We start from the raw sequence: 25,375 nt of genomic DNA on the forward strand, positions 1-25,375 counted from the left end.
TTGGTATTTTTAGTAAAGATAGGGTTCCCCATGTTGGTCAGGCTGGTCTCGAACTCTTGACCTCATGATCTGCCCGCCTCAGCCTCCCAAAGTGCTGGGATTACAGGCGTGAGCCACAGCGCCCAGTCAACAACTCTTTTTTACAAGGACAGATTAGGTAAGTTACCCAGGATAGTCTCAAACTCCTAGCTGAAGCAATCCTTCTGCCTCGGCCTCCCAAAGTGCTGAGATTAGCAGCATGAGCCACCCTACCTGGCCCATCTCAGCACTTTCTACTTCTCTGCCTACCTGTTGTCGATTGTTCCCCAGAACTGGGTCCTAGGCCCCCTTCTCCTCTCCACGTATGTTATCTGGACAATCCATTGATGTCCTTGACTTCAACCACTACTCATATCTGATCACCACCAAACTGCTTTGGCGTAGTTCAGACTAGAAATCCACCTCTGCTGGACAGCTCCACCCAGTTGTCCAAGGACACCTCTTTTTTTTTTTTTTTTTTTTTTTTTTTTTTTTTTTTTTTTTTTTTTTTTTTTTTTTTTGTGAGAGTCTTACTTTGTTGCCCAGGCTAGAGTGCCGCGGCGCAATCTCAGCTCACTGCAACCTCTGCCTCCCAGGTTCAAGTGAGTCTCCTGCCTCAGCCCCCCCGAGTAGCTGGGACTACAGCCACATGCCACCACACCTGGCTAATTTTTGTATTTTTAGTAGAGGTGGGGTTTCACCATGTTGGCCATGCGGGTCTCAAACTCCTGACCTCGTGATCCACCCACCTTGGCCCCCCAAAGTGCTGGGATTACAGGTGTTAGGTACCACACCTGGCCTACAAGGACACCTCTTGCACTGTCCAATTCAGGAACCGCTCACCTCACGTGGCTGTTTTAATTAGTTCCTCAGTCACACTAGCCATATTACAAGTGCTTAATAGCCACATGTGGCCTGAAGCTCCAACACAGGACAGTGCCAATGTAGAACATTTTGGTCAGCACAGAGAGCTTTATTGGCCAGCTTAGCCACAACGTTTCCAATCATCAGCTCCTTGCCTTTCTGTATTCTTCAACTGTGCCTCTCTCCCAGACAATGCTGGGCCAACTACAGAGAAAGGGTATGTAAGAGTATGTGGTAGATGTGGTGTAGACCGCAGGAATAGGATTCTTTTCATTGATGTCTTCCTCTGAGCTGGGAAGAGGGATAAACACAGCTGGTGACAAAGACCTTAAAGGACATCTCTGAGCTGAGGTTAGTTTAGTTACAGCAGGGGGACTCAGATTGGCTAAACCAGAACTAGCCCTTCCACAAGTTTTTCCAACTCGGCAGCCTCAGCTTTAAACTTTTTTTTTTTTTTTTTTTTTTTTGAGATGGAGTCTCACTTTGTTGCCCAGACTGGAGTGCAGTGGCTGGATCTTAGCTCACTACAACCTCTGCCCCCCAGGTTCAAACAATCCTCTGACCTCAGCCTCCCAAGTAATTGGGTTTACAGGAACCCGCCACCACGTGCGACTAATTTTTGTATTTTTAGTAGAGAGTAGAGACGGGGTTTCACCATGTTGCCTGGGCTGGTCTTGAACTCCTGACCTAAGGTGATCTGCCCCCACATGGCTTCCCAAAGTGCTGGGATTACAGGCATGAGCCACCACGCCCGTCCATCTGTCCATCTTAGAACACCCTTTTTTTTTGAGACAGTTTCGCTCTTGTTGCCCAGGCTGGAGTGTAATGGCATCATCTCAGCTCACCACAACCTCCGCCTCCCAGGTTCAAGCAATTCTCCTGCTTCAGCCTTCCGAGTAGCTGGGATTACAGGCATGTGCCACCGCCCTGGCTAATATTCTATTTTTAATAGAGACAGGGCTTCTCCATGTTGGTCAGGCTTGTCTCGAACTCCCGGCCTCAGGTGATCCACCCGCCTCGGCCTCCCTAAGTGCTGGGATTACAGGTGTGAGCCACCGCACCCTGCCTGAACGTTCTTAGGTGAATCAGGATATTTATCCACCTTGCTCTCTGGGGTTATTTGCCTCCTTGTTCCAGGATGGGCACTTGGTCCAATCAGCTACTTAGTTCTGGAAATTTCATTGGGAATCTCAGAAAAGAGGCATGCTCCTTCTAGGAGAGTTGTTAAGATATTAGGGTTTAAGCTTGAAGCCACGGAAAGCCATTTTCCCACTTAGGGGAGTCTGTCCGAGGGCGAAGGCAAATGCACTCGGAAGGCAGAACCAGAGATGGTGAGTCACATGTTCCTGTATCTTCTGGCCCCTGTGTTCACTTGTTCGGAAGTGTGACCCGCTCTGGACTTTTCGATTACATGGGTCATAGGTTCCTTTGTTTAGGCCAGCTGCAGCCGGGTCACTGAGAGACTGGATCGGTGGAGATCTCACTGTGCTCATGCTTTCGACTATCCTCAATACCTTAATTGTTCTCGATTTCTCTAACTGGCCTTGATGTCTCTTCTGAGCTCCAGACTATATGCCCACAGATGTCTCAAAGCACGTACGAAACTGACATTATTTCTACCCCCCACCTTCAACTCCCGTCTCAGAGATGCAACCTCCTGGATCTGCCCCTTTCCTCAGATAAACCAAGGTCGTAAGTTCAGGCTCCGCCTCCCCGCAGGGCCTCCCCAAGGTCAACCGCTTCTTCACTCGCCCCGCTCCTTGGGGGCGGTATCCGCGTGCCCCTCTGAAGCGGGGCTGACGCTCTAGGCTGCAGCGGGCTGTTCACACAGCCTCCTCATCTCGCTGGTTTCCAGTGGTCGACGGCTACTCTAGCCCATAGCCGGGCCCGGGACTCTTATCCCCTAAGGCGGCTTCTCTATGGTCGACATCGCCCCTTTGTCCCGAATTTCCTCCAGGAGGACGCTCTGGTAAAATCCAAGCCCTTCTCCAGCTGCCTCCGTGGTCGCTTCTAGGTGCAACTGGAGAAGGCACTGAAGCCCTATGAGATTCACACCGTCTTAGGTCTCCCGAGGTCGGGGCCGAGTGAGGGGATGGCGGAAGTAAGTATGTAGCTGCCTTTCCCTCCCTCCGCTCTTCTCTATGGTCGCTTCCTTCGGCGACGGGAAAAGGGGCTCCCGGCGCCTGCGCAGAACCAGGCTGGGCGCTCGTCGCGGAGTGGGTGGGGGCGTAGGGAGCAGGAGCCGCCACCGCCGCCGGAGCTAACCGCGGGGACCGAGATGCAGGTGGGACCGGAACCGGAACCCCCCTCTTCAAGTGCCTCTTCCCTCTCCGCGACCCGGGCCCGGCGCCCGAGAGGATCCCTGGGGTGGGGGTGGGCGTGGAGGGCCGGGGGCTGGAGGGGCACTCGTCCTGGAGAGTGCAGTGGACTGGGCTGTTCCCGCGGCGGATGCAGCCACGGGGAATGGGTGGCTGGGGGATGTCCAGGGAGTAGGGTCGGGTAGGAGTGGATGGACCACCGGGCCCGGAGGGTCCAAGCCGGGAGCGGAGCCAGCACCCTCCACCACCCGCCCTTCGGGAAATATCAGAACTGACCCAAGAGGCAGGTGCACCGGGAAAATGTGTCTGAGTCCTGCTTGGCAGAAGAGAAACTGAGTCACCAGCTCAGGAGCCGCAGGGTCAGCGGGCCTGAAGGGGGCTGGGTCTGTCTGCGGTGCAGAGGGTTGGGTGGGCCTATGTGAGTCGAGGTGGCCGCTGGCTGGAGATTGGTCTCTGCTGTGTCTGCACCTCTTGGCTGGGTTCCCCCGTGCTCCATGACTCCTGCATCTCCTGGCTGCTTCTCGTTGGTTTGGAGTTGTCCCTGCGGTTGGAGCCATCTGAGTGTGTAGGGCCGAGGCCCAGGAGGAAGGGGAGGGTTCGCCAACTTACTGCCTAGCTGTGGGTTTGAACCGGAGTCTGAGGTCGCGGAGGGTTTGGGGAGACTTTCCTGAGCTCCCCTGGCCCCAGCGGTGGGACTGTCATCTTTCAGTATTGCGTCGGGGGAGGAGCGCTAACAAAAGAGCCATGGGTTGTAAATTCCACACCCAGCTCTGCCACTTTCTAGTCTTAAGACCTTGAGAGAGCTCCTCCTTTCTCGAATTTTAATTTCTCTTTTAGAAAATTGGAACTATAATATTCTTTTACCCTATGAAGATAGTAACAATGGCAGCCGTTTAGCGGGTGCTTACTTTTCATTCAGCGTTGACCTAGCCCACTCCATGTAGTTCTCTCAACATTTTGAGGCGGGAGGGATCATTAGCTCTGTTTAACAGATAAAAAACAGAGGCTAAGAGGACGTGGAATTTGTTCAGGATCACATTGCTCATAAGGTGGCTGGGCTGGGCACTTATAGGGTGGTTTCAGCCCTGGTCTGACTCCAGAGCCCATGGCTTTAACCAGTAGGCTAACCTGCCTTTAGGGCATACTCCCCAGTGGGAGGAGAGGAAGGTGAAAACTCTTAGGGCTCCAGCTCTCCCTGTGATGTTTTGTTTATGTGAGGCCAGCAAAGACTTGACCTGACCCAACCCAGTTTCTCCTGTGGGGCCCCTGCGGCCTCTGGCCCCAGAGGAGATACCAAAGAAGGGATACCAAAGAAGTGGGCTGTAGCCATTTCAAGTCTCCTTCACGCAGTGCTTGGTTGCTGGACTCTGGGGTCAGCTTTCCAGACAACTGTTTTGGTCCATCATGCATCCATCCTCCTTAATGAATCGCCCCCTCCAAAGAGCTGGACCCTAAGAACCTTGAGGCAGGCTCTCTAAGGTCTAGAGTCCCAGCTCCCCTCTGGCCCCCTTCGAGCTGGGGCGGTGAGGTGCTATGGCTGAGGCTGGCCCAGCCGGTCCCTGGGGACAAGGACTATGGAGTGGGGAAAAAGGTAGATTTGGAGTTCTGAAAGTTTTCTGAGCTTTGGTTTCCTCATCTGTTCGAGAGGTCGTTGAAACCTCTCACAGGGAAAGGTAAGATAACCACGTGGGAACCTCTAGAATGGCTCATGGGAAGTATGACATCAATATTGGAGGACCTGACTTAGAGAAGGGGGGTGATCTGGAAAAGATCTCTTTTTTGGGGGGAAGGTGCTCCATAGCCTTCTACCACTGGATCCAAAGCTAAGGAAAGTGGGGGTGAACGTGGCAGGCCAGCTAGACACTGGGGAGCCAGTTGGCTGGGGCCTTCGGGGTGCCAGGATCTGGGAGAGGGAAGGAAGGTGTTGGGCTTCCTTTCCCATTGCTCTCTGCGGAGTCTGAAGCAGGGTTGGGCGTCTCTGGCTTGGGGTAAGACTCGGCCCCCAATGCGCCCTCAGCAGTGACCCTCGTGTGTGCCTCTCTCTTCCTTTCGCAGCTGCTGCCGCCCACCCCACGTCTTCTGGCCGCCTCCCTCTTTGCGCCCCACAGGCTCCCCCTCTCCACCTCCTGGGGCCCATCATGAATGGTGCCCCTTCCCCAGAGGACGGGGCGTCCCCCTCGTCTCCCCCGCTGCCCCCACCCCCGCCCCCTAGTTGGCGGGAGTTCTGTGAGTCCCACGCTCGGGCTGCTGCCCTGGACTTTGCCCGCCGTTTTCGCCTCTACCTGGCCTCCCACCCCCAATATGCGGGGCCCGGGGCTGAGGCTGCCTTCTCCCGCCGTTTTGCCGAGCTCTTCCTGCAGCACTTTGAAGCAGAGGTGGCCCGGGCCTCTGGCTCCCTGTCACCACCCATCCTGGCTCCCCTGAGCCCTGGTGCGGAGATATCACCACATGACCTGTCCCTTGAGAGCTGCAGGGTGGGCGGGCCCCTGGCTGTGCTGGGCCCTTCTCGATCATCTGAGGACCTGGCCGGCCCCCTCCCTTCCTCAGTCTCTTCCTCCTCTACGACCTCGAAGCCGAAGCTCAAGAAGCGCTTCTCCCTGCGCTCAGTGGGTCGCTCTGTCCGAGGCTCAGTCCGTGGCATCCTGCAGTGGCGGGGGACCGTTGACCCTCCCTCCCCGGCTGGGCCCCTGGATACCTCATCAGGCCCCCCAGTCTTAGGTGGAAACAGCAACTCCAACTCCTCTGGCGGGGCTGGGACCATTGGTAGGGGACTGGTCAGTGATGGAACGTCTCCTGGGGAGAGATGGACTCACCGTTTCGAGAGGCTGAGACTCAGTCGGGGAGGGGGCGCCTTGAAGGATGGAGCAGGGATGGTGCAGAGGGAAGAGCTGCTGAGTTTCATGGGGGCTGAAGAGGCAGCCCCTGACCCAGCCGGAGTGGGCCGGGGAGGAGGGGCGGCTGGTCCTCCTTCAGGGGGAGGAGGGCAGCCTCAGTGGCAAAAGTGTCGCCTGCTGCTTCGAAGTGAAGGAGAAGGAGGAGGAGGAAGTCGCCTGGAGTTCTTTGTACCACCCAAGGTGAGGACCCGAGGAGGGTGGGTGCCTGGGGGCGAGGGAGAGGGTGGCCAGAGTGGTCACAGCCCTGCAGATAAGCTTTGGAGTTTACCAGCCCACGGCCCTGGCATCACTCTTTGTTTGTAAAGCTGGCTCTGTGTTAGCAGCTGTGGGCAGGACTGAGAAAGCAGTGTAACTGCCTTTTATCTAACTTCCCAAGGATGTAGAAGGAAAGAAGAATGTCTGAAGGGAAGGGAAGGGTGGTCTCTGCAAACCAAACCTCCGGGGCATCTGGTTCTTTCTCCCAACCTAGGCTTCTCGGCCCCGACTCAGCATCCCCTGCTCTTCTATCACGGATGTCCGGACAACCACAGCCCTGGAGATGCCTGACCGGGAGAACACGTTTGTGGTTAAGGTAGGAGTTCAGCTTCCCATTTGCTGGCAGTGCGTGTGTTGAGGAGAAACCCTCAGTGCATTTGAGCATGTGGTGTTGCCAGAAGGAGGTGTCTGTTGTGTCCAGTGCCTTGAGAGTGCGTCCCTGGGGCTGCGACGTTTCTGGGATGGGGTAAAGAAGGAGATGTTCTTATTCTCTAAAACAGTGCCTCCACTTCAAAGAGAGCTGTGGGCTTTTTGTTATTGTTTTGGGGAGACAGGGTCTCTCTCTTTCTCCTAGGCTGGAGTGCAGTGACCTGATCGTAGCTCACTGTATCCTCGTGTAGTCTCGTACTCCTGGGCTCAAGCGATCTTCCCGCCTCACCCCCCTAAGGAGCTGGGACTACACGCATATGACACCATTCCTGGCTAATTTTATTATTTATTTATTTTTGAGACAGAGCCTTGCTCTACCTCCCAGGCCGGAGTGCAGTGGCACGATCTTGGCTCACTGCAACCTCTGCCTCCCGGGTTCAAGCGATTCTAGCGCCTCAGCCACCTGAGTAGCTGGGATCACAGGTGTGCACCACTATGCTCGGCTAATTTTTTTTTTCTTTTTTTTTTCTTTTTTTTTTTTTCTCAAGCCAGCTGTGCTTTCTTGACAGCGCGCCACTCAGGCCTTGACCGCGTACTTCCGCAGCGGGTACAGCCGCTCCTTCCGCTGCTGCTGCTTGGTCTTCAGGTTCTCTTTGTGCTTGTTGAGCCGGCGGCGCATGGCGCGCGTCTTCTTCGGCCGCAGGTCCAGGGGCTTATACTTCTTGCCCTTGTAGAATTTCCTGAGGTTTTCTTTCTGAGTCTGATTAATAACTGTGAGAACACGGGCAATAGATTTGCGGACGACTCGGATCTTAGAGAGCTTGGAGGCCGCGCCGCTTGTCACTTTGGCGACTCGCAGCTGGGACAGCTCCACCTTCAGGTCGTCCAGCTGCTTCAGCAGCTCCTCCTTCTTCCCGCGAAGGTCTCGAGCCTTTATCTTGGCCATCGCTGCACAGGCCGCCGCTGCCGCCGCCGCCGCCGGTCACTCGCTCCAAGAAAAAGAGCTAATTTTTTTATATGTTTAGCAGAGATGGGGTTTTGCCACGTTGGGCAGGCTGGTCTCGAACTCCTGGCCTCAAGTGATCCACTCCCCTTAACCTCGCAAAGTGCTGGTATCACAGGCGTGAGCCACTGCACCCAGCTTAATTTTATTTTTTAATTTTTTTTGGAGACAGGATCTCACCATGTTGCCCAGGCTGGTCAAACTCCTAGGCTCAAGTGATCAAGTGACCCCCCGCAAGGTGTTGGGATTACAGGTGTGAGCCATCACACCCAGCCTCCAGAGAGAGTTCAAATGCAACTTGTTTTTAGATAGCCTACACACATTGTTCTCATTAGGCGTGGATTAAGCCTCATCCCTGCCCCTGCCCCTGCCGCAGCTGAGGCCTCATCTCATCCCTGTAGGTCGAAGGTCCCTCTGAGTATATCCTGGAGACAATGGATGCCCAGCATGTGAAGGCCTGGGTGTCTGACATCCAAGAATGCCTGAGCCCAGGGTGAGGAGCCTGACTTCCGTCGTGAAGGGACATGGGGTGGGGTTGGGAGCAGCCTCGCGCCTCTCACCTGGTGACTTTCCTCCCAGCACCATCTTCCCTGTCTCTGCAGACCCTGCCCTGCTACCAGTCCCCGCCCCATGACCCTCCCTCTGGCCCCTGGGACCTCATTCCTTACAAGGGAGAACACAGACAGCCTGGAGCTGTCCTGCCTGAATCACTCGGAGAGCCTACCCAGCCAGGACCTGCTGCTGGGACCCAGTGAGAGCAATGACCGCCTGTCGCAGGGTAAGGGTGGAGCCTTAGAGAGCTGGGAGCCTCAGAACCCACCAGGTGGGGGGGTGGCCCTGCTTTGCCTGGCCTGTTGAAGGGTAAGGGTGGAGCCTTAAAGAACTCAGAGCCTCAGAACGTGCCATGCAGGGCCCCTGCTGTCAGGCCCCAAGCCCTCTCCAGACTCCACTGTGCCCCCATCCCTGTTTTCCAGATGCCTCACTCCAACCCCACCAAATGTTGGTCTTTTGTCTCTGAACATGCCCTGTGTTCACCAGGCACAGTTTCCTGTTTAGAACCATTGCGACCCCACGCAGGCCCCAAGCAGACTCCTAGCCAGCCTTCTGCGCCCAGCCTTGTCACTTTTTCCATCAGTCTCCTGCAGGCCACCACTCCGGCTGGAGATAATGGTTGTATTTGCCAAGCTTCTGGCACACTTTGTAGAAATCTTTGTTTTGCTCTTACTCGGCCTCTCTGTGTCTGTCAGGGGCAACCATATATTCTCTTGACTCCATAGTTTTTGGTCTGACCAAACACATACCTAACCCACACACATAAACACAGAAAGATGTGTTGCCTGGCCAAGACTCATATTTCCAGACTCGGCCTCTACTATTGCCTTTTCTCCTGACCCTCCATTCTGAGTTCCATCTGCACAGTGCCTAGCACACAGGCTGTATTGAGTGAATGAACAAACAAATCATAGAATCTTGGATCTAGAGTGGACCTTGCACTTCATCAAATCTCAGTAGCTGAGACCAGGGAGAGGACAGCTGAGAGTCATCGAGGAAGACAGGCTGTGCCAGTGTGATCCCCGTGCTATGCTGTCTGTGCACCACACACCTGTGTTCTCAGCACTGCCTGCCTATGACATTGTGTAGACTCTGGCGTGCCGTTGGACAGACTTTGAGGATGGTCCTAGTCCATACCTGGCCCTGTGCTGTGTCCCAGGCCAAGGTGCCTGACATGAGCTCCCTGTCCTCTGGAGGCTTTCGGCTGGGTTGCCATCACTCCCTATAGAAAGCTTAGTGTTCCTTGAGCAGCACAAGCAGGAAGCACATTGGGAGCTCAGGGGAGGAAGAGAGCAGGGGAAGGTGGGAGAGACAGGGACTGCGACACAGAGGAGGAGAGGAGAGGACACCCAGGGACGCAAAGGGCGAGAGCAGAGGCCTAGGAGGATAGGGTGACAAATTGGGCAGTATAATTGGGTTAAAGTGGAAAAGACATGAATATAAGGTAAAGTAAAAATCAAAGTGTCTTGGGGTGGGGGCAGTAATAGAAGGAACATCTTTGATGCCTCTCAGAGTTAGGAGGCTTTGTCCTATAGTTAAACAAAAGGACACAATTTTTGCTACTGTTTTTAAATTTTTTTTGTTTGTGTTTTTGTTGAGACAGGGTCTCACTTTATTTCCCACGCTGGAATGCAATGGTGCAATCACAGCCTCTGTAGCCTTGACTTCCCGGGCTCAAGCCATCTTCCTGCCTCAGCTGCTCAAGTTGCTGACCACAGGCGTGTGCCACCACACCCACCTAATTTTTTAATTTTTTTGTAAGAGATAGGGTCTCACCATGTTGCTCAGGCTGGTCTTGAACTCCTGGGCTGAAGTCATTCTCCCACCTCGGCCTCCCAAAGGGCTATTACAGATGTGAGCCACTGTGTCCAGCCAGACTCCTTTTGTGTGTGTGTGTGTGTGTTTTCTTTTTCTTTTTTTTTTTTTTTTGAGACAGAGGCTTGCTCTGTCTCTCAGGCTGGAGTGCAGTGGCATGATCTCAGCTCACTGCAACCTCCACCTCCTGTGTTCAAGTAATTCTGTCTCAGCCTCCCAAGTAGCTGGAATTACCACCACGCCCGGCTAATTTTTGTGTTTTTAGTAGAGATGGGGTTTCATCATATTGCTCAGGCTGCTCTCGAACTCCAACCTCAGGTGATCCTCTTGCCTCAGCCTCCCAAAGTGTTGGGATTCAGGTGTCCCCAACTCCCACTGCGCGCGGCCCAGGACTCCTTTTGAATGTCAGAATATTTGAGGTGGCTTGGAGCAGTGGCTCACACCTATAATCCCAGAACTGAGCCGGGTACATTGCTTGACACCAGGAGCTCAGGGCCAACCTGGGCTATTATACAGCGAGATTCCTTCTCTACAAAAACATGTATTTAAATACTTAATGCATTCTTCCATTTCTGCAATAATCTTTCAGCTGTTAATTCAGAAAAAGAGATACATTTGGACTTTAGGACCTTCTTGCAGTAAACAGTCTCTTAGCAGGGCAGGAAGCATCAGTAGGAGCCATTGGTAAAAAAAAGCATTGGGGTCACTACCCACAAAGCTGATTGGCATCTTGGCCAGAGACTGTTGCCAGTGCACGCAGGGTAGACTAGTGGTGAGGAAATGGTCCCAGGACAGTTGTTTAGAAGAGGAATTTCTTAGGTTCTTAGCTTTGCCCTTTTCTTCTCCAGGGGCATACGGGGGCCTCTCAGACCGCCCCTCGGCATCCATCTCCCCCAGCTCTGCCTCCATTGCTGCCTCCCATTTTGACTCGATGGAATTGCTTCCCCCAGAGTTGCCCCCTCGCATCCCCATTGAAGAGGGACCCCCAGCAGGGACAGTTCATCCCCTTTCAGCCCCCTACCCTCCCTTGGACACTCCGGAAACAGTGACAGGTACTGCAAGTGTGAGTGTGTGCGTCTCCAGGCCTGGGTGCCTGCCTTCCTTGAGGGCTTCTCCTGGGATCCTGAGGGAGCTGGCCCGGGAGAGTTGGGGACGCATGCGGGGAACAGGCGCCTCGAGGGGAGGGCAAACTTTTTTCTCCCAGGATGGGGGAGGCTGCCCTGACACCCCGGTTTCCCTCCCTCTCTCCTTCCTGAAGGATCCTTCCTGTTCCAGGGGGAGCCAGAGGGCGGTGAGGGGGACCAGCCCCTCTCAGGGTATCCTTGGTTCCACGGGATGCTCTCTCGGCTCAAGGCTGCGCAGTTGGTGCTGACTGGTGGCACTGGCTCCCACGGTGTCTTCCTGGTGCGCCAGAGTGAGACAAGACGAGGTGAATATGTCCTCACCTTCAACTTCCAGGGCAAGGCCAAGGTGAGCAACCCTGCAGGAAAGGCTCTGTTCTGTGCAGTTGGCCGTGGGGTGGGAGAGCGCTGCTGGGGGAGGGGGTTTGTACCTGGCAGGGCCTTTGCCTCCACCTCACCACCCCTGTCCTGCCCTCAGCACCTGCGTTTGTCGCTGAACGAGGAGGGTCAGTGCCGGGTCCAGCACCTGTGGTTCCAGACCATTTTCGATATGCTCGAGCACTTCCGGGTGCACCCCATCCCTCTGGAGTCTGGAGGCTCCAGTGATGTTGTCCTTGTCAGCTATGTCCCATTCTCCCAGCGACAGCAGGGTGAGCAGAGCAGGTCTGCAGGGGAGGAGGTGCCCGTGCACCCAAGAAGTGAGGTGTGTGTGCCAGAAAGATGGGGCGGGGGGGCTCTGACGAGGAGAGGCTTTGCTTGGGAGAGCAGGGTAGAGGAGGCTGCTGCACCTGGGGGTTTGGAAGGGAAAGAAATGCACTGATAGGATGCAGGAAGGCAGAAGGCTCCTGGCTGGAGTCCGGGTGGCAGCTGAGAGGCGGGCGGGCGCATCCCCATTCCATCGGATCCTCTGTTCCATCGTCTTCCTGGCCTCGTCTTTGCCCTCCGTTGCGGTCTGGCCTTGGGCCTGCCCTTCCTGGGGACGCTCGGTCTGATCCCCCTCCCTCCTCCCTCAATGTCTCATGTCCCTGTCTGATCTCTCCCTCTCCCCCGCCCCACCGTCCCATCTGTCCCCACGTTGCCCCTCCCCCCCAGGCCGGAAGCAGGCCGGGAGCCATGCGGGGGTGTGCGAGGGAGATGGATGCCACCCCGATGCCTCCTGCACCCTCATGCCCTTCGGAGCGAGTGACTGTGTGTAAGTGTGGTCCTCCTCTCACCGCCGCCCATGATCCATCTTCCATGGATGGGGGGTTGCTCAGGAGATGGGATGTGGGGAGACAGCCATGCTCCTGGGGGGCTGAGTGAAGGGGAGGCCGAGGCAGGAGCTCACCTGCCTCCACAATCAGTCTGTTTTCTTACCCTTCCTATCCAGAACCGAACACCTCCCATGACCCACCCCAGCCCCCTGAACCCCCTTCATGGACAGATCCCCCACAGCCTGGGGCAGAAGAGGCGTCGAGGGCGCCAGAAGTGGCGGCAGCAGCAGCCGCAGCAGCCAAAGAGAGGCAAGAGAAAGAGAAAGCGGGCGGTGGAGGGGTCCCGGAAGAGCTGGTCCCCGTGGTTGAGCTGGTCCCCGTGGTTGAATTGGAAGAGGCCATAGCCCCAGGCTTGGAGGCCCAGGGCGGCGCCGGGTCTGGTGCAGACTCGGAGGTGCCCCCGATGGTGCAACTGCAGCAGTCACCACTAGGGGGTGATGGAGAGGAAGGGGGCCACCCCAGGGCCATTAACAACCAGTACTCCTTTGTGTGAGATGACCCCACCCAATCTGCCCTTTTGCCCCCCCAGCCCTGCTCATGAGATTGGGCTGTGTAGGGACAGAGGAGGCTGAAACCCCTCCCCCATGCTTCCTGACCCTTGTTGGCCAAGGGCATCTTCGATGGTACAAGCAGAGGTTTGGGAGCCTGTTTGCTCCTGTCATACACTACAGGTCCCCTCCCCAGGGCAGGGAATTTGGGCTCCATGACCTCCGTGAGGGGCTCTTCTGGTCAGCCCCACCCTGGGGGCCATTTCCCCATTAATCACCCCCAGCCCGAGGCAGGGTGAGGGGGAAGGGCTGTCAGTTATATTAAGGTCGTTGTTGTTGTTGTTTTAAACAAAATGGAGAAGCATAAATAAATAAAAAGGTTTATCTGGGTTCTATCGTGATGGCCATGGCCAGTGTTTGCTGCGGGGACTGGGACAGTTGCGTTGGGAAGGCGGCTCACTCAGTGCCCACAGGTCAGAGGGCTGGCCCAGGTCGAGTCCCTGCCGCTCTGCACTGCTGTGCTTTCCGGGCCGTCCCTGTCTGCTGACAGCCTTGTCTGTGGAGTGCTAAATGATGTTCTTGGGGTCTCCTTTGAGTTCTCTTGATGGGATGAGCTGTGATTGGCAGGTGTGGTTATCTTCAGGGGCCCTTCCTGCTCCAAATTTGAGTTACGGCTTCCTATCCTGGAGAGAGCTGGCAGCAAGAGATGGAGGGCACGGTGGCTGTGCTGGGAGAGATTTAATGTGACAGTCACAGAGTGGCCACAGAGGGGCCCGATGCCAGGCTGAAGGGTGGACAGCAGAGAGCACTGGCTTCCGTCCTGGCTTTGCCACTCACTGGCCTCCGTCCTTGCTTTGCCACTCACTGGCCTGGGCAAGGCATAGCCACTGTGGGCCTGAGCATCCTCATCTGTGACATGTGAAGTTTCATCTGAGTCAGAGCTGCTGACATGGTTTGCTTGGCCTAGACAAGGTTTCCATTTGAGTTCCACATTAAAAATTCAGATCACTGGCTTCTCTTGAAAATCAGAAGATCCAGCTGTGCGGGTCCACCTTCCACATCTGCGCCACTCCCACCAGTTCACTTCGCTCCCTGTGAGGGTCTGGCCCTGTGGGCATTTGAGTTCATAACATCTCCCCATTGTGGCACACCCCTCACCCCATTAAACACAGGTTCTGCTTTTGGAGTCAGTCTTACTGATATGCGGCTGTGCCCTCCAACAGAAGGCACCCCTGGGCTTCCCAGCTCTGAGGGCAGTGGGTGCCAACAAGGAGGGGCCTGGGGCTGAAGAATCCCACCCACCAAGCTGGGCTTTCTCCCTTCCCCGCTGTCCGGCTCTGCTTCCCAGCATCCTGCCTCACTCTCCGCCCAGGCAGCATGGAGCCCACACCCTCATGCCCCTCAGTGTCAGCCCCCACCTCCAGGAGGCCCTACCCACACTCATGACCTTGCTATTCTGGGCCTTGTGTCCTATTGGGAGATGGACAGGAGACAGCTGGGCTCCCAGGCCACCCAGGCGGGGGGCTAGCCGAGGGAAGCCTGCTGGCTCTCCTGCTTGCTGTAATCCCTGGGGCTCCCCAAACCTTGGCCTCAGGAGACTGGGGATAGGACCAGTCTTGAAAGTGGGGGATGCTTTGGAGAGCCGGGTGCTGTGTTCTCTGAGATGGCCAGTGAAGGCTGTGGCGCCCCGGGGTAAGCAGGGCCTGATCCCCTCCTAATCTTTCAGCAGCAACTGGTGCTCTGAGGCTCCTCCTCCCCCAGCCCTGCCAGCCTTCAGGGACCTGCCTTCCAAAGATGGGCAGGGGAGGGGGATGAGGGCACCCACCCACTTCTCAGACCGGCATGTCTTGGCTGTTGGGGCCTGAGAGACCTTCCCTGTAAGCCTTCCTTTACAGATGGTTAACCCGAAGTTCAGCACTCCAGGGATTGGCCAAGCTGTTGCCGAGTCCTTCAGAGCTAAGTCTGTCCCATGCTTTTCGCTCCAGCCTTCAGGTGTGACAGGAGGATCAATTTCCATCCCTGGGCTTAGAGACCCCGGTGGAAAGGGATCCCCAAGAACGCCTCTGGCTCAGCCTCCCTGTGTGGGAGTTCACACTCGCAGCCTTCCTGAGGCTGCCCTTCTACAGCGCCTGGCGGGTGGTTTTCCCTCCCTGGCTTGTTTCCCTCTCTGGGAAGCTGGGGGAGGTAGGAATAACCTTAAAGGCCTGTTGGCAGGAATATGCTGCCCAGCCTGCCCCCTGCCCTCCGTCTCAGGCTCTCGACTCCCTCGAAGCTGCCCATCTCTCTGTCTGCCCCTCTCCATGTTTGGGCATTCTCGCAGCTGTAAGACAGTAGCCCCTGTCACTCCTCCAGGTGCCGGAGACGCTGGCCAGCGCCAAAAGGCTTGGCGGGTGTGAGCCTGACTCTCGCAGAGACTGTGGGTGCTGGGCCGGGTGGAGGTGCAGGGGGCTGTGTCCCTTGGAAGAGAGGCTGCTAATTATGCCCTCCTGCACCCCCAATTCCGCCCACTGTTCCCCACTCCCCTCAGGTCACAGCAGGACTCTGCTTCAGAAAGGGGTTTGTTGGAACTGTGAAAAGGGGGTGGGAAGGATTGCCTTGTCCTCAGTTCACCCAGGAGGCCACACCTCCCCCAAGTCCAGGCAGAAAGGATGCATCTGGGAGACTGAACCCTCAAGTTCCACCTGCCCTTGCTGCCATCCCCCTCCCCCAAAGTGGGGGCCTTCCTTTTCTTTGCTCCTCTGTCTCCTATTCTGTCCTCTGCCTCGGAGTTTGAGCCCCAGAGTGGGAAGCAGCCTGAGGAAGCCACACTTAGGAAGTCCACACGCCTTTGCTCATTTCAGGAAACTGAGGCCTAGATGGAGGAAGGACTTGAACCCAGGACGTCAGGCCCCTTCCCCTCACTGACCTTTCACCGTCTCATCCAGCCTCTCTCCTGCCTGTCCTCCCCGTCCTGCACCCCGGGTACCCTCCCTCGGCTTCTCCAGCAGCTGCCCTGGTGGTAACCAAGAGACGCCCCCATCCTGGAGCAGGGGTTGGGAGGAGCAGCTCAGAGCAGCTGCTTCTCTGAGGAAGCTGACACCAAGGCCAGTGGCTCAGCAACAACTTGCGGCTTTGCACCCAGTGCCGGGGTCCCCGCCCACCTGGCTCCCTGCTGTCCCTCTTCGCTAGGGCTCCTCAGACTTCCTTCTGACCCTGGTGGCCCTGAGTCTCTGCTCCCTCTCCCTCCAGCTCTAATCTGTCCTCATTTCCCCCAGACCTGTCCCCAGAAGTCCATCCCTCCCTATTCCTTTGGTCTGGAGCCCCTGCTTGGTCTGGCTTTCCCAGGTCCCGATGCCTTTCCGTGGGACCTGCCTAGCTTCTGGGCACCTAGCATGGGCCTGATTCTGTTCCCTTCATGGACAGATGCAGCAGGGCAGAGTGCAGCACAGACTGCAGGCCTCCAGGGCTAGCCACGGAAACCCCATGGGTTAAAGAGAGCACAGTGTAGGATGAGGTGACCCTCACTGCACGACTTGGGGTGACCCCTGCCCCCATCCTGAGACAGTTCCTCTCCCCCTCTGCCATCAGCACATTCTGTAGCCTCTTGGGTTACTTGGCTGCCTTGGTGTCCCATTTTCTTGGAGGGGGGTGGGGATTCCCTGTCCAGGATGGGGGGGCCCTAAGGGCTGTGTTTCCAGAGGCTGAGTTAGAGTGATGGGGAAGGGGGGGAGGTTTCGGGGAGAGACAGGCAGTGCTGGCTTTGCTCACCAGGGCCTGGACACTAAATCCCTTGTTGATGGCTGTGACAACCCCTCCCTAGGGTAGGGTTACCATCTTCGGCCCTGTCCCCTTGATCCTCTCCCCTCTTCACTTCCCCTTGTCCCTCTAGAACCACTTCCTCTGGCCCCCAAAAGATGTTCTCCCTTCATCAGTCCCCCAAAAGCTTGGGGTATTTCTGCCGCTCCTTCAGCAAACTGGGTGGGGAGGAAGACTGTGGCAGTGGAAACAGGCTCTGGGCAGATGAGGCAGGAAAAGGGGTGTGGGGAAAGGGACAGGTGAGGCCAGGGATGGGGATGGAAGAGGGCTCAGGGAAGAACTCGGAGGATGAGTTTAGAATGGGAAATTCAATGCTACTGGGGAAGTCGAGGCAATGGGAGGGGTGGAGTCAGTAGCAGATGACAAAGTGAAGTCTCTTCCCTACCCCACTTCCCTGGGGCTGGGGCCACCTTTGCTTCCCTCATGAGTGACATCTCAGGCTGCAGCCCCACTGTTCCCCCTCTGTCAGCAGAAATATCTCTCTCTTCTGACCCCTCCTGCTGGAGTCTCAGCCAGCCAATCCCTGATCTGGAGGAGGGGGGAGCCCAGCCCCCCACCGCTCCCTCATAAGGACCAGCTGGGGGCTGGGGGGTGGCCGGCTGCTCAAGTGGGACGGGGGTCAAAGCTTCGTGGAGGGAAGAAAAACCTGGGGGGGGCAGGAGAGTAAAAAACCCAGGCAGACAGGCAGGTGGACACACTGAGGAAGACCCCCCACAAGTGAGAACCCCCTGGAAGGAACACACCGGCCCCAGCCCCCAGGAAGGGAGCGCAATGGAGGCCGCTCACGCTAAAACCACAGAGGAATGTTTGGCCTATTTTGGGGTGAGTGAGACCACGGGCCTCACCCCGGACCAAGTTAAGCGGCATCTGGAGAAATACGGCCCCAATGGTAAGTGTCCCTTGGAAGAGAGGCTGGTAATTAATACCCTCCTGCACCCCCAAAACACACCCACACGCATGCACATGCATGCATGCGTTTCTCCCTCCAGGGTATCTTAAGGAAGAGCTGGGCCGTTGTCCAATGCTCGCAGGGGGAAAAGGATACTGAAAAAAACAAGAGTCCCAAGATCCAGAGTTTTGGGAGGTTTTAATGGGATGACCTTGATGAACCTCAAGGTGGCCTGATTCTCTTACCTTAGCCACAAAGTCTTGGGTGGGGGGAACATGAGGCTGAACCTCAAATGAATCTGTCCTTTTCTTCTTTTTCCTGGGTAGAGCTGCCTGCTGAGGAAGGTAAGTTGCTGGAATCCCTGAATTCTCATGACTCTTCCCTCCCCTCTGTCCCACTCCCTCCTCCCTGCCTTTTCTTTAGATTCCTTGGGCAAATATCCTTTCCCAAAAGGCAAATCTACCTCCCCAAAGGTTAGAGTCCTGCCCGGGGCAGAAGTATCCAGGCACTCTCTCCTCGAAGCATCCAGGCCTTGAACTGCCCTCCCACTTTGCAGTCTGTTTCTGGACTCCAGGCGAGCTTCTCAGCCCTTCTCTGGGCACCAAGCTGTCTGCACACCACCCTAGAGCCTCCCTACTGCAGGCCAGAGTCCCGGGCGCTCTATCCCAGACCTTCATCCCCTAGACCTTAACCCGGGGCCCTCCCCTTGCCTCCTCCCCCAGGGAAGTCCCTGTGGGAGCTGGTGGTAGAGCAGTTTGAAGACCTCCTGGTGCGGATCCTCCTCCTGGCCGCCTGCATTTCTTTCGTAAGTGTAGGAGGGTCTCTGGGGGTTAGCTTGGGGTACGAGGCGGGGATCGGGTGACTGCGGAGCTCGCGGTAACTGGGTCCTCGGGTCCGAGCCCCGAGCATCCCATTGTACATACAAGGCAGGCTGGGGGGCAGCGGCGTGTGTGATTCGCGTCCTTCTCTCTCCTCCCCCGCACCCCACAGGCAGGTTTTATTTTAAGCTTTAAGGGTGTTCTCAGCCAAAACACCGAAGCTAAGCCACCCTCGCGGCTTCAAGAGCTTGGAGGGCTCGGGTTACCCCCCCGAGCGCTGGGCTCCCGGGCCCACTGCGATGCCGGCTGCAGCTCGGGGGCCACTACCACTACCGGCATGCCCCGGGCGGGCAGCCGCTCCGCCAATCCCCGCGCCCGCCGGCGCCCCTGCCCCGCCCTCCCCGGACGCCCGACGCTGATTGGTCAAGGAGAGGACTCGCTCTTACTGGCGGGAAAGGGCGGCAGTGCGAGGATGACTCCAAGAAACCCGGCGCCCGGTGAGGGAGGGCATCCCTCGCCTCACCCGCCCGGCCTGCCCCTAGCCCTTCCCTGCGCTTCCCAGGTGCCCCCACGGCCGCGGGGCAAGCCCAGGGCCCTGCCTCCTCTCCCGCTCTGGGGGCCACCTCCCATCCCGCAGTCCATCTGCCTGTCGCGAGTTCTTCCTCAGCATCTGAGTCTTGCTGAGGACTCTGGAGGCAACAAAAGCCTCCCTGTGCCTTGGTCTCCTGAACTCAGGCCCCGCCGCGTTAAGTACAAGCTGGCAGGGCCTCTCCTCTCCCTTCTCAGATTTGCTCCTTGACATTTGCCTGCTGCCTGGCGGTGGCAACAGCTGGGGCGGGGCACGCGCAGGATGCCCTGTAACCCTATTCCCGCTCCGGCTCCCTCGTGAAACCGGAGCTTCCCTGCCTTGGCCGAGGGGGAGGGCTGCGGGGAGCCAGACCGCCTGCGAGGACCACAGGGTTTTTCCTCTCGGGTTTTGGCTCCTGTGGGATGGATGTGGCTGTGGGGGGAGTTGGCCTGAGCTTCGCTTCTAAGCCAGCAGCTTGGTCAGGGAAACCTGAAAGCATTCCCAGCTAATCCTCCAAGTGGCAAGTCTGTGCCCGCCCATCCGGCTGAGTAAGGCTGTGGCAGGATCTGTGAGGGGTGGGCAGACCCTCGGATGCGAGGCGACAGCGCCCCCATGGTACCCGGCCCTCCTACTGGCTCCGACACAGTTCTCCCCTCTGCAGTGGCCCACTTCCTTTCTCTGCCCCTTTTGGGGCATTACCTGTCATTCATTACCTGTCATTCTCCTTTCCCCGCTCCCCAGGTGCTGGCCTGGTTTGAGGAAGGTGAAGAGACCATCACTGCCTTTGTTGAACCCTTTGTCATCCTCTTGATCCTCATTGCCAATGCCATCGTGGGGGTTTGGCAGGTTAGCTTTGACCCTTCCTCACCCCTTCATGTCCCAACACTGAAGGCGAGGCCAACCCTCCCTCCAGTCTCCTCTTCCACTGTCACCTCCCCTGTACTTGCCTTCTCATCTGGTCCTATCGCCCGCCCGATCTGGAATGGGATGGAGTTTGGGGAACAGGTGGGAGACTGTGACCCACTGTCACTTCCTGGCTGTGTGACCCTGAGCAAGTTCCTTCATCCCTCTCAGCCTGTTTCCTCATCCATAAAATGGGGCTAGCAATCCCATGTGAAATCGACCAAGATGATGTGTGTGGCTGGTACACAGTAGGAATTCAATAGATGCTAGCTTGATTTCCTTCTTCTTCTGACCTGACCACCCTCTACATGTCCTGTCCTCTGCTTTCTGTTTTTTTTTTTTCTTAAGGTCATTTCCAAAATGAAAACCCAAATGCTACCTTGCTTTGGTTCTAAGAAATGTCAGGCTATAAGCCACTTTTTAGTGCTCGCTGGTTTCTGAACACTGAGGATTGAAATAGCCACTTTCGCACTTTGGGAGACAAGGCAGGTGGATCACTTGAGGTCAGGAGTTCAAGACCAGCCTGGTCAACATGCTAAAACCTTTCTTTACTAAAAATAAGGAAAAAAAAATTAGCCAGGCATGGTGGCAGGTGCCTATAATTCCAGTTACTCAGGAGGCTGAGGCACGAGAATCATTTGAACCTGGGAGGCAGAGGTTGCAGTGAGCCAAGATCACACCATTGCACTCCAGCTTGGGCCACAAAGTGAGACCCTGTCTCAAAAAAAAAACAAAAAAAAGAGAAATAACCACTTTCTCTTTGCCCCGACGTATTAGGCATAGCAAGGCCACTGTGTCTATGGTGCTGGCAGGTCCAGGACAGCATCTGCAGGGCAGCCTCTGATTTTCTTTGATTGATTTATTTACTTTTTTCATTTTGAGACAGGATCTCATTTTGTTGCCCAGGCTGAAGTACAGTGGCACAATCTCAGCTCACTGCAACCCCCACCTCCCAGATTCCAGTGATTCTCCTGCTTTAGCCTCCCAAGTAGCTGGGATTACAGGTGTGAGCCACTGTATCTGGCTAGTGTGTGTGTGTATGTGTGTGTGTGTGTGTGTGTGTGTGTGTGTGTGTGTTTTCTTGGTAGAGATGGGGTTTTACCATGTTGTCCAGGCTGGTCTTGAACTCCTGACCTCAAGTGATCTGCCTGCCTCAGCCTCCCAGAGTGCTGGGATCACAGGCGAGAGTCACCAAGGCTGGCCTGATTTTCTTTGATTCTTCCTTTTTCTCTCCCCAAAACCCTCAACTGTTTTCAGCTGTAGGTGACAGTTTCCTCAACACACATGCACTCCTGCCCCCTGTGTGGGATTTTGTTGCCTTCCCTGTGCCAGGAGCCACAGTTCCATAACCCTGCCTGCTGTGCATAACCCTGCCTCCTCCACCGTCTCCTCAGGAGCGGAATGCAGAGAACGCCATTGAGGCCCTGAAGGAGTATGAGCCTGAGATGGGGAAGGTCTACAGGGCGGACCGAAAGTCAGTGCAAAGGATCAAGGCTCGGGACATCGTCCCCGGGGACATCGTGGAGGTGGCTGGTGAGTGACAGGGACGGCTGGTCCAGGATGGGAGGCCTTGGGGCCGAGGCCCAGGAGACACTGGGGGCTGGTCAGGCCTGGATCTCAGTGTCCAGGACAATGGCGGAGCCTGCTCCTTCCGACTCCTCAGAAGGTCATCCCAGGCCACTCCGGCCAGGGTCCCCCCCTCCCTAATAGAGTCTCAGCAGGAACAGTCAGTCCTGTCCCTGAGGCTGCAGGCAGACCCCCTGCTCCCCATCCTCTCGCCCCGCACTTGCAGGCAACAGGTGGAACCCGGTCCCTGCCAATAGCCCCGTCTCCACCCCCTCCCGGGGCCTGGCTTCCCCCTCCTTCCACCCACCCCCAAGCTTGGTCAGCTTTCAGTCTTGACCTCTCTGTGCCCTTGAGGCCTCTCAAAGGGGAAGGAGCGAGGGCAGAAGGGAGGAGGGAGGCTGAAGGCTCAAGCCCCCAACCATGTAAGGGAAACTCAGGCCCAGCACGGAGCACGGGACTGGGGAGGAGGGAGCTCAAGGAGGGCCCCGCCCGTGGTGAGGGACACTTAATGCCTGCCCAGGGAGGGGTGGGGGCCGGGTGGCTAAGATTACTGGGATTCTGCCCCCTTCAGCGGTTTTTATATTTGCCCTGAGCAGGCCTTCCTGAAGCTCCAGGCCCCTGGCAGGGGGAATGGCTCCTCCGAGGCCTCCTTCTCTGTAAGGGACACCCAGACACCCGAGTCACCACCCCAGGGAGCCTGGGGAGGGGGATCAAGGGCAGGCTGAAGACCCCGGCACCCCACTACAGGGCAGTCTTGCTGCCGTGACAGCGTGGAGTCAGCGCCATGAATGTCTATAAATATCACTCGGGCTTGGGTGACAGGGTGTCCCGCCTGTCTTTATCCCGACCTCCTCCCTTCTCCCTCCTCCCTCCTTGCTCCATTTCCTCTAGCACAGGAGGGGGCCTTAGAAACAGAGGGAAAGGAGAGCGATTGGACGCTGTCCCCAGTACCGTCTATGGAACTAGGGTGGAATTAAGCAGTGGCTCTGGGAGGTTCCTAGTCTCCTCCTGAGGTCTCTGAGTCTGGCTGGGCGTCCACCTCTCCAGCTGCCTCCCCAAAGGTGGTTTCCCTGTGCCCACCCACCCACCTGTGCTCTCCCTGGCCTTACCTCCCCCCATTCACTCTCCAGCCTGTGCTGCTCACCAGCTCCTCCACACCTGTTTCCTGCCCACACCCCCTTCTCTCAGCCCTATCCCACCCTGGCCTGTCCGTATCCCAGCCCACTCTCCACGGCTCCCCACCTCCCTGAGATGCTCAGGCCAGGCTATCAGGTTCCTGATATGTGGTCCCCTCCATAACCACCCTGTGCCCCCCCCTGCCTTGTGTCCTGCCCACTCACACCTTCCACGCACTCACTTCTCTCCCTCCTCACCCTCAACTGTTCCTCTTGGTTGGCCTCGATTTTCTCAATTTTTGTATTTTCCCCTGCTTCTCCCTGCCTTCTGTGGTTGTCCACTTCATTCTCTCACCCCATCACCCCTTCTCTCTAACGCACCATTTTTACTGAGTTCTTTCCTTACTTTTCCTCCTCGCCTTTCTCATTCCTGTCTCCCATTCCCAATTCTAGCTTCTTGTCTTACAGCAGGACTGTTCCTAATTTCCCCTCCAGTCATTCAGTGGGCATTTATTCAGCACATACTATGTGCTGAGCAGTACACCTGCCTATCCCTTCTCAGGGCTCACAGCAAGTGGGAAGAGATGTGGGAGTTCAAGACCAGCCTGAGCAACATAGCGAGTTGGAGTCTCACTATGGACACGGGGGCAGAAGGGATGTGTGTCATGATGCGTGCTTGCAAGCTTCAGGAGCTCGTGCTGAGGGCCTAATGCAAGCCCAGGGTGGGTCCTCAACCCTGGAGGCCTCCCTGAGACATGAAGGATGGATGAGGAGAATGAGTCAGACACAGATTGGGTTTTTCTTAGGAAGGAAAAAAATTCCCTGCCTAAGTGACCTCCCTCTTCCCTACTCTCTCTACAGTGGGGGACAAAGTCCCTGCAGACATCCGAATTCTTGCCATCAAATCTACCACCCTGCGGGTTGACCAGTCCATCCTGACAGGTCTGCTGGCCTGGGTGGGAGGATGCATGGGGGTGGGATGTGGGAAGGAAGAGGCAACAAGGGGTGGTGAGTGGAAAGATAGGGAACCCTCACTGTCTGAGCAACATAGCAAGGACCTGTCTTTACAAAAAAATTTTAAAAACTAGCTGGGCATGAGTATTGTTGAGTCCTAACTACATCAAGGTGTGTGTGGCCCTTGGGATACTGTGGTGGGAGAATTGCCTAGGTCCAGGAGTTCAAGGCTGCAGTGAGCTTTGAAAACGGCACTGCACTCCCTCCTGGGTGACCCTGTCTCTAGCAGAATAAAAACAAAAGGCCAGGCGCGGTAGCTCATGCCTGTAATCCAAGCACTTTGGGAGGCTGAGGTGGGCAGATCACTTGAGGTCAGGAGTTCGAGACCAGCCTGGCCAACATGGTGAAACTATGTCTCTACCAAAAAATACAAAAATTAGTCAGTCATGGTGGCAGGCACCTGTAGTCCCAGCGACTCAGGAGGCTGAGGCAGGAGAACCACTTGAACCCACGAGGTGGAGGCTGCAGTGAACCAAGATCACATCATTGCACTCCAGCCTGGGCAATAAGAGGAAGACTCCGTTTCAAACACCCCCTCCAAAAAAAACAAAAAACAAACAAAAAAACGAGCACTGGGCCCTCCCCCTGGCTTGCTAGTAGTAGCCATTGCTAGTAGTAGCCATGGCAGTGGCAGCACTGCTTGATGTTTTTATTCTGTCCTAAGCCTGAAATGGGAGGGGTAGTGAGGGAAGGCTGGATGCTGTTTCCCACTCTCCAGATGGCCGCCAGCCCAACCCTTCCACATGGACATAGGGCCACACACACCACGAGAACTGTCCTTTCTCCTTCATCATCTTTAAAAGTTCTCCAGGGAGGAGCCATGAGATTCTAGGACAACATGGAGGGTTCAGATACACTGAAAACTGTGGCTGTTAGGCCAGGTGTGGTGGCTTATACGTGTAATGCCAGTGCTTTGGGAGGCTGAGGCAGGAGAATCACTTGAGGTCAGGAGTTTGAGACCAGCCTGGGCAACACAGTGAGACCCCATGTCTAATTAAAAAAAAATTTTTTAAATTAGCTGGGTGTGGTGGTGTATACCTGTAGCCCCAGCTATTTGGAAGGCTGAGGTGGGAGGATTGCTTGAGCCCAGAAGTTTGAGGCCACAGTAAGCTATGATTACCAAAGCAGTCCAGCATGGACAACAGAGCAGGAGCCCATCTCCATAAAATTTTTTTTTTTTAATTAGCTGGGCATTGTGGTGCATACTTGTAGTCCCAGCAGTTTGTGAGGCTGAGGTGGGAAGATCATTTGAGCCCAAGAGTTTAAAGTTGCAGTGAGCTGTGATCACACCACTGCATTCCAGCCTGGGCAATAGAGCAAGACCCTGTCTCTATAAAACCACCGTAGCTGCTTCTGTTTCTGCACTGGCAGGGAGAGACGAAGAAGACGCAGAAAATATTCCCCATGGTTTCTAGGGGTGGGTCCTAAGGGTGGGTCCCCTTCCTCCCAGAAACATGCTTGAAGTTGAAAATGTGGTTTCAAATACATCTGCTTATTTCATTTTCGCCCAAGACATTGTTCTGCAGTTTACATGTCCTTGTCCCCATTTTACAGAGGAGCACATGGAAGTTAGGTGATCAAAGTCACAAAGCTTGTCAGTGGTCAGGCTGGGGCTCAGGTCAAGGTCTTTTTAAGAGCAGTGGACTTCTGGCCAGGCATGGTGGTTCATGCCTGTAATTCCAGCACTTTGGGAGGCCGAAATGGGCAGATTAATTGAGGTCAGGAGTTTGAGGCCGGCCTGGCCAACATGGTGAGAC

General features: G+C 56.0%; 3 protein-coding genes across 13 annotated transcripts in view; 2 read left to right on the forward strand and 1 right to left on the reverse strand.

The window, feature by feature from the left end:
- Positions 1-13,351, forward strand: part of SH2B1 (SH2B adaptor protein 1) — a 26,448-nt gene extending 13,097 nt beyond the window's left edge. Inside the window, exons 1-10 of one of the 11 annotated variants that reach the window (XM_017525699.2) lie at positions 3,032-3,166; positions 5,256-6,274; positions 6,564-6,665; positions 8,123-8,214; positions 8,324-8,499; positions 10,937-11,140; positions 11,347-11,558; positions 11,688-11,859; positions 12,302-12,401; positions 12,579-13,351. In XM_017525699.2, coding sequence (XP_017381188.1) covers positions 5,339-6,274; positions 6,564-6,665; positions 8,123-8,214; positions 8,324-8,499; positions 10,937-11,140; positions 11,347-11,558; positions 11,688-11,859; positions 12,302-12,401; positions 12,579-12,597 — 2,013 coding nt within the window. In that variant the 5' untranslated portion in view covers positions 3,032-3,166; positions 5,256-5,338 and the 3' untranslated portion in view covers positions 12,598-13,351. Of the gene's footprint in view, positions 1-2,507; positions 2,984-3,031; positions 6,275-6,563; positions 6,666-8,122; positions 8,215-8,323; positions 8,500-10,936; positions 11,141-11,346; positions 11,559-11,687; positions 11,913-12,301; positions 12,402-12,578 lie in introns of those variants that run through there. The other 10 variants (XM_017525697.2, XM_037737463.1, XM_037737462.1 and 7 more) reach the window with 10 other exon arrangements.
- Positions 7,248-7,720, reverse strand: LOC108302211 (60S ribosomal protein L35-like). The gene has a single exon (XM_037737464.1). It carries the CDS (start codon positions 7,662-7,664, stop codon positions 7,296-7,298), a length of 369 nt encoding a protein of 122 aa, XP_037593392.1. The 5' UTR covers positions 7,665-7,720; the 3' UTR covers positions 7,248-7,295.
- A 3,375-nt stretch (positions 13,352-16,726) lies between the features above and the next one.
- On the forward strand, positions 16,727-24,371 carry LOC119470755 (sarcoplasmic/endoplasmic reticulum calcium ATPase 1-like). The gene is made up of 7 exons (XM_037737565.1): positions 16,727-17,634; positions 17,961-17,978; positions 18,357-18,439; positions 19,762-19,866; positions 21,318-21,456; positions 23,466-23,585; positions 24,337-24,371. The coding sequence occupies exons 1-7, from the start codon at positions 17,517-17,519 to the stop codon at positions 24,369-24,371; spliced, it is 618 nt and encodes a 205-aa protein (XP_037593493.1). The 5' UTR covers positions 16,727-17,516.
- Positions 24,372-25,375: the final 1,004 nt, after the last annotated feature.

The sequence above is a fragment of the Cebus imitator genome, unplaced genomic scaffold (genome assembly GCF_001604975.1).
Source record: "Cebus imitator isolate Cc_AM_T3 unplaced genomic scaffold, Cebus_imitator-1.0 Scaffold39, whole genome shotgun sequence".
NCBI classification, from domain to species: Eukaryota; Metazoa; Chordata; class Mammalia; order Primates; family Cebidae; genus Cebus; species Cebus imitator.

Excerpts from the sequence above, each read along its gene's own strand:
- LOC119470755 (XM_037737565.1), top strand. The coding sequence starts at position 17,517 with ATGGAGGCCGCTCACGCTAAAACCACAGAGGAATGTTTGGCCTATTTT. Across the intron at positions 19,867-21,317 it reads CCATCGTGGGGGTTTGGCAG|GAGCGGAATGCAGAGAACGC; the intron begins GTTAGCTTTGAC and ends CCGTCTCCTCAG. Across the intron at positions 23,586-24,336 it reads AGGATGCATGGGGGTGGGAT|ATGGCCGCCAGCCCAACCCT; the intron begins GTGGGAAGGAAG and ends CCCACTCTCCAG.
- LOC108302211 (XM_037737464.1), bottom strand. The coding sequence starts at position 7,664 with ATGGCCAAGATAAAGGCTCGAGACCTTCGCGGGAAGAAGGAGGAGCTG.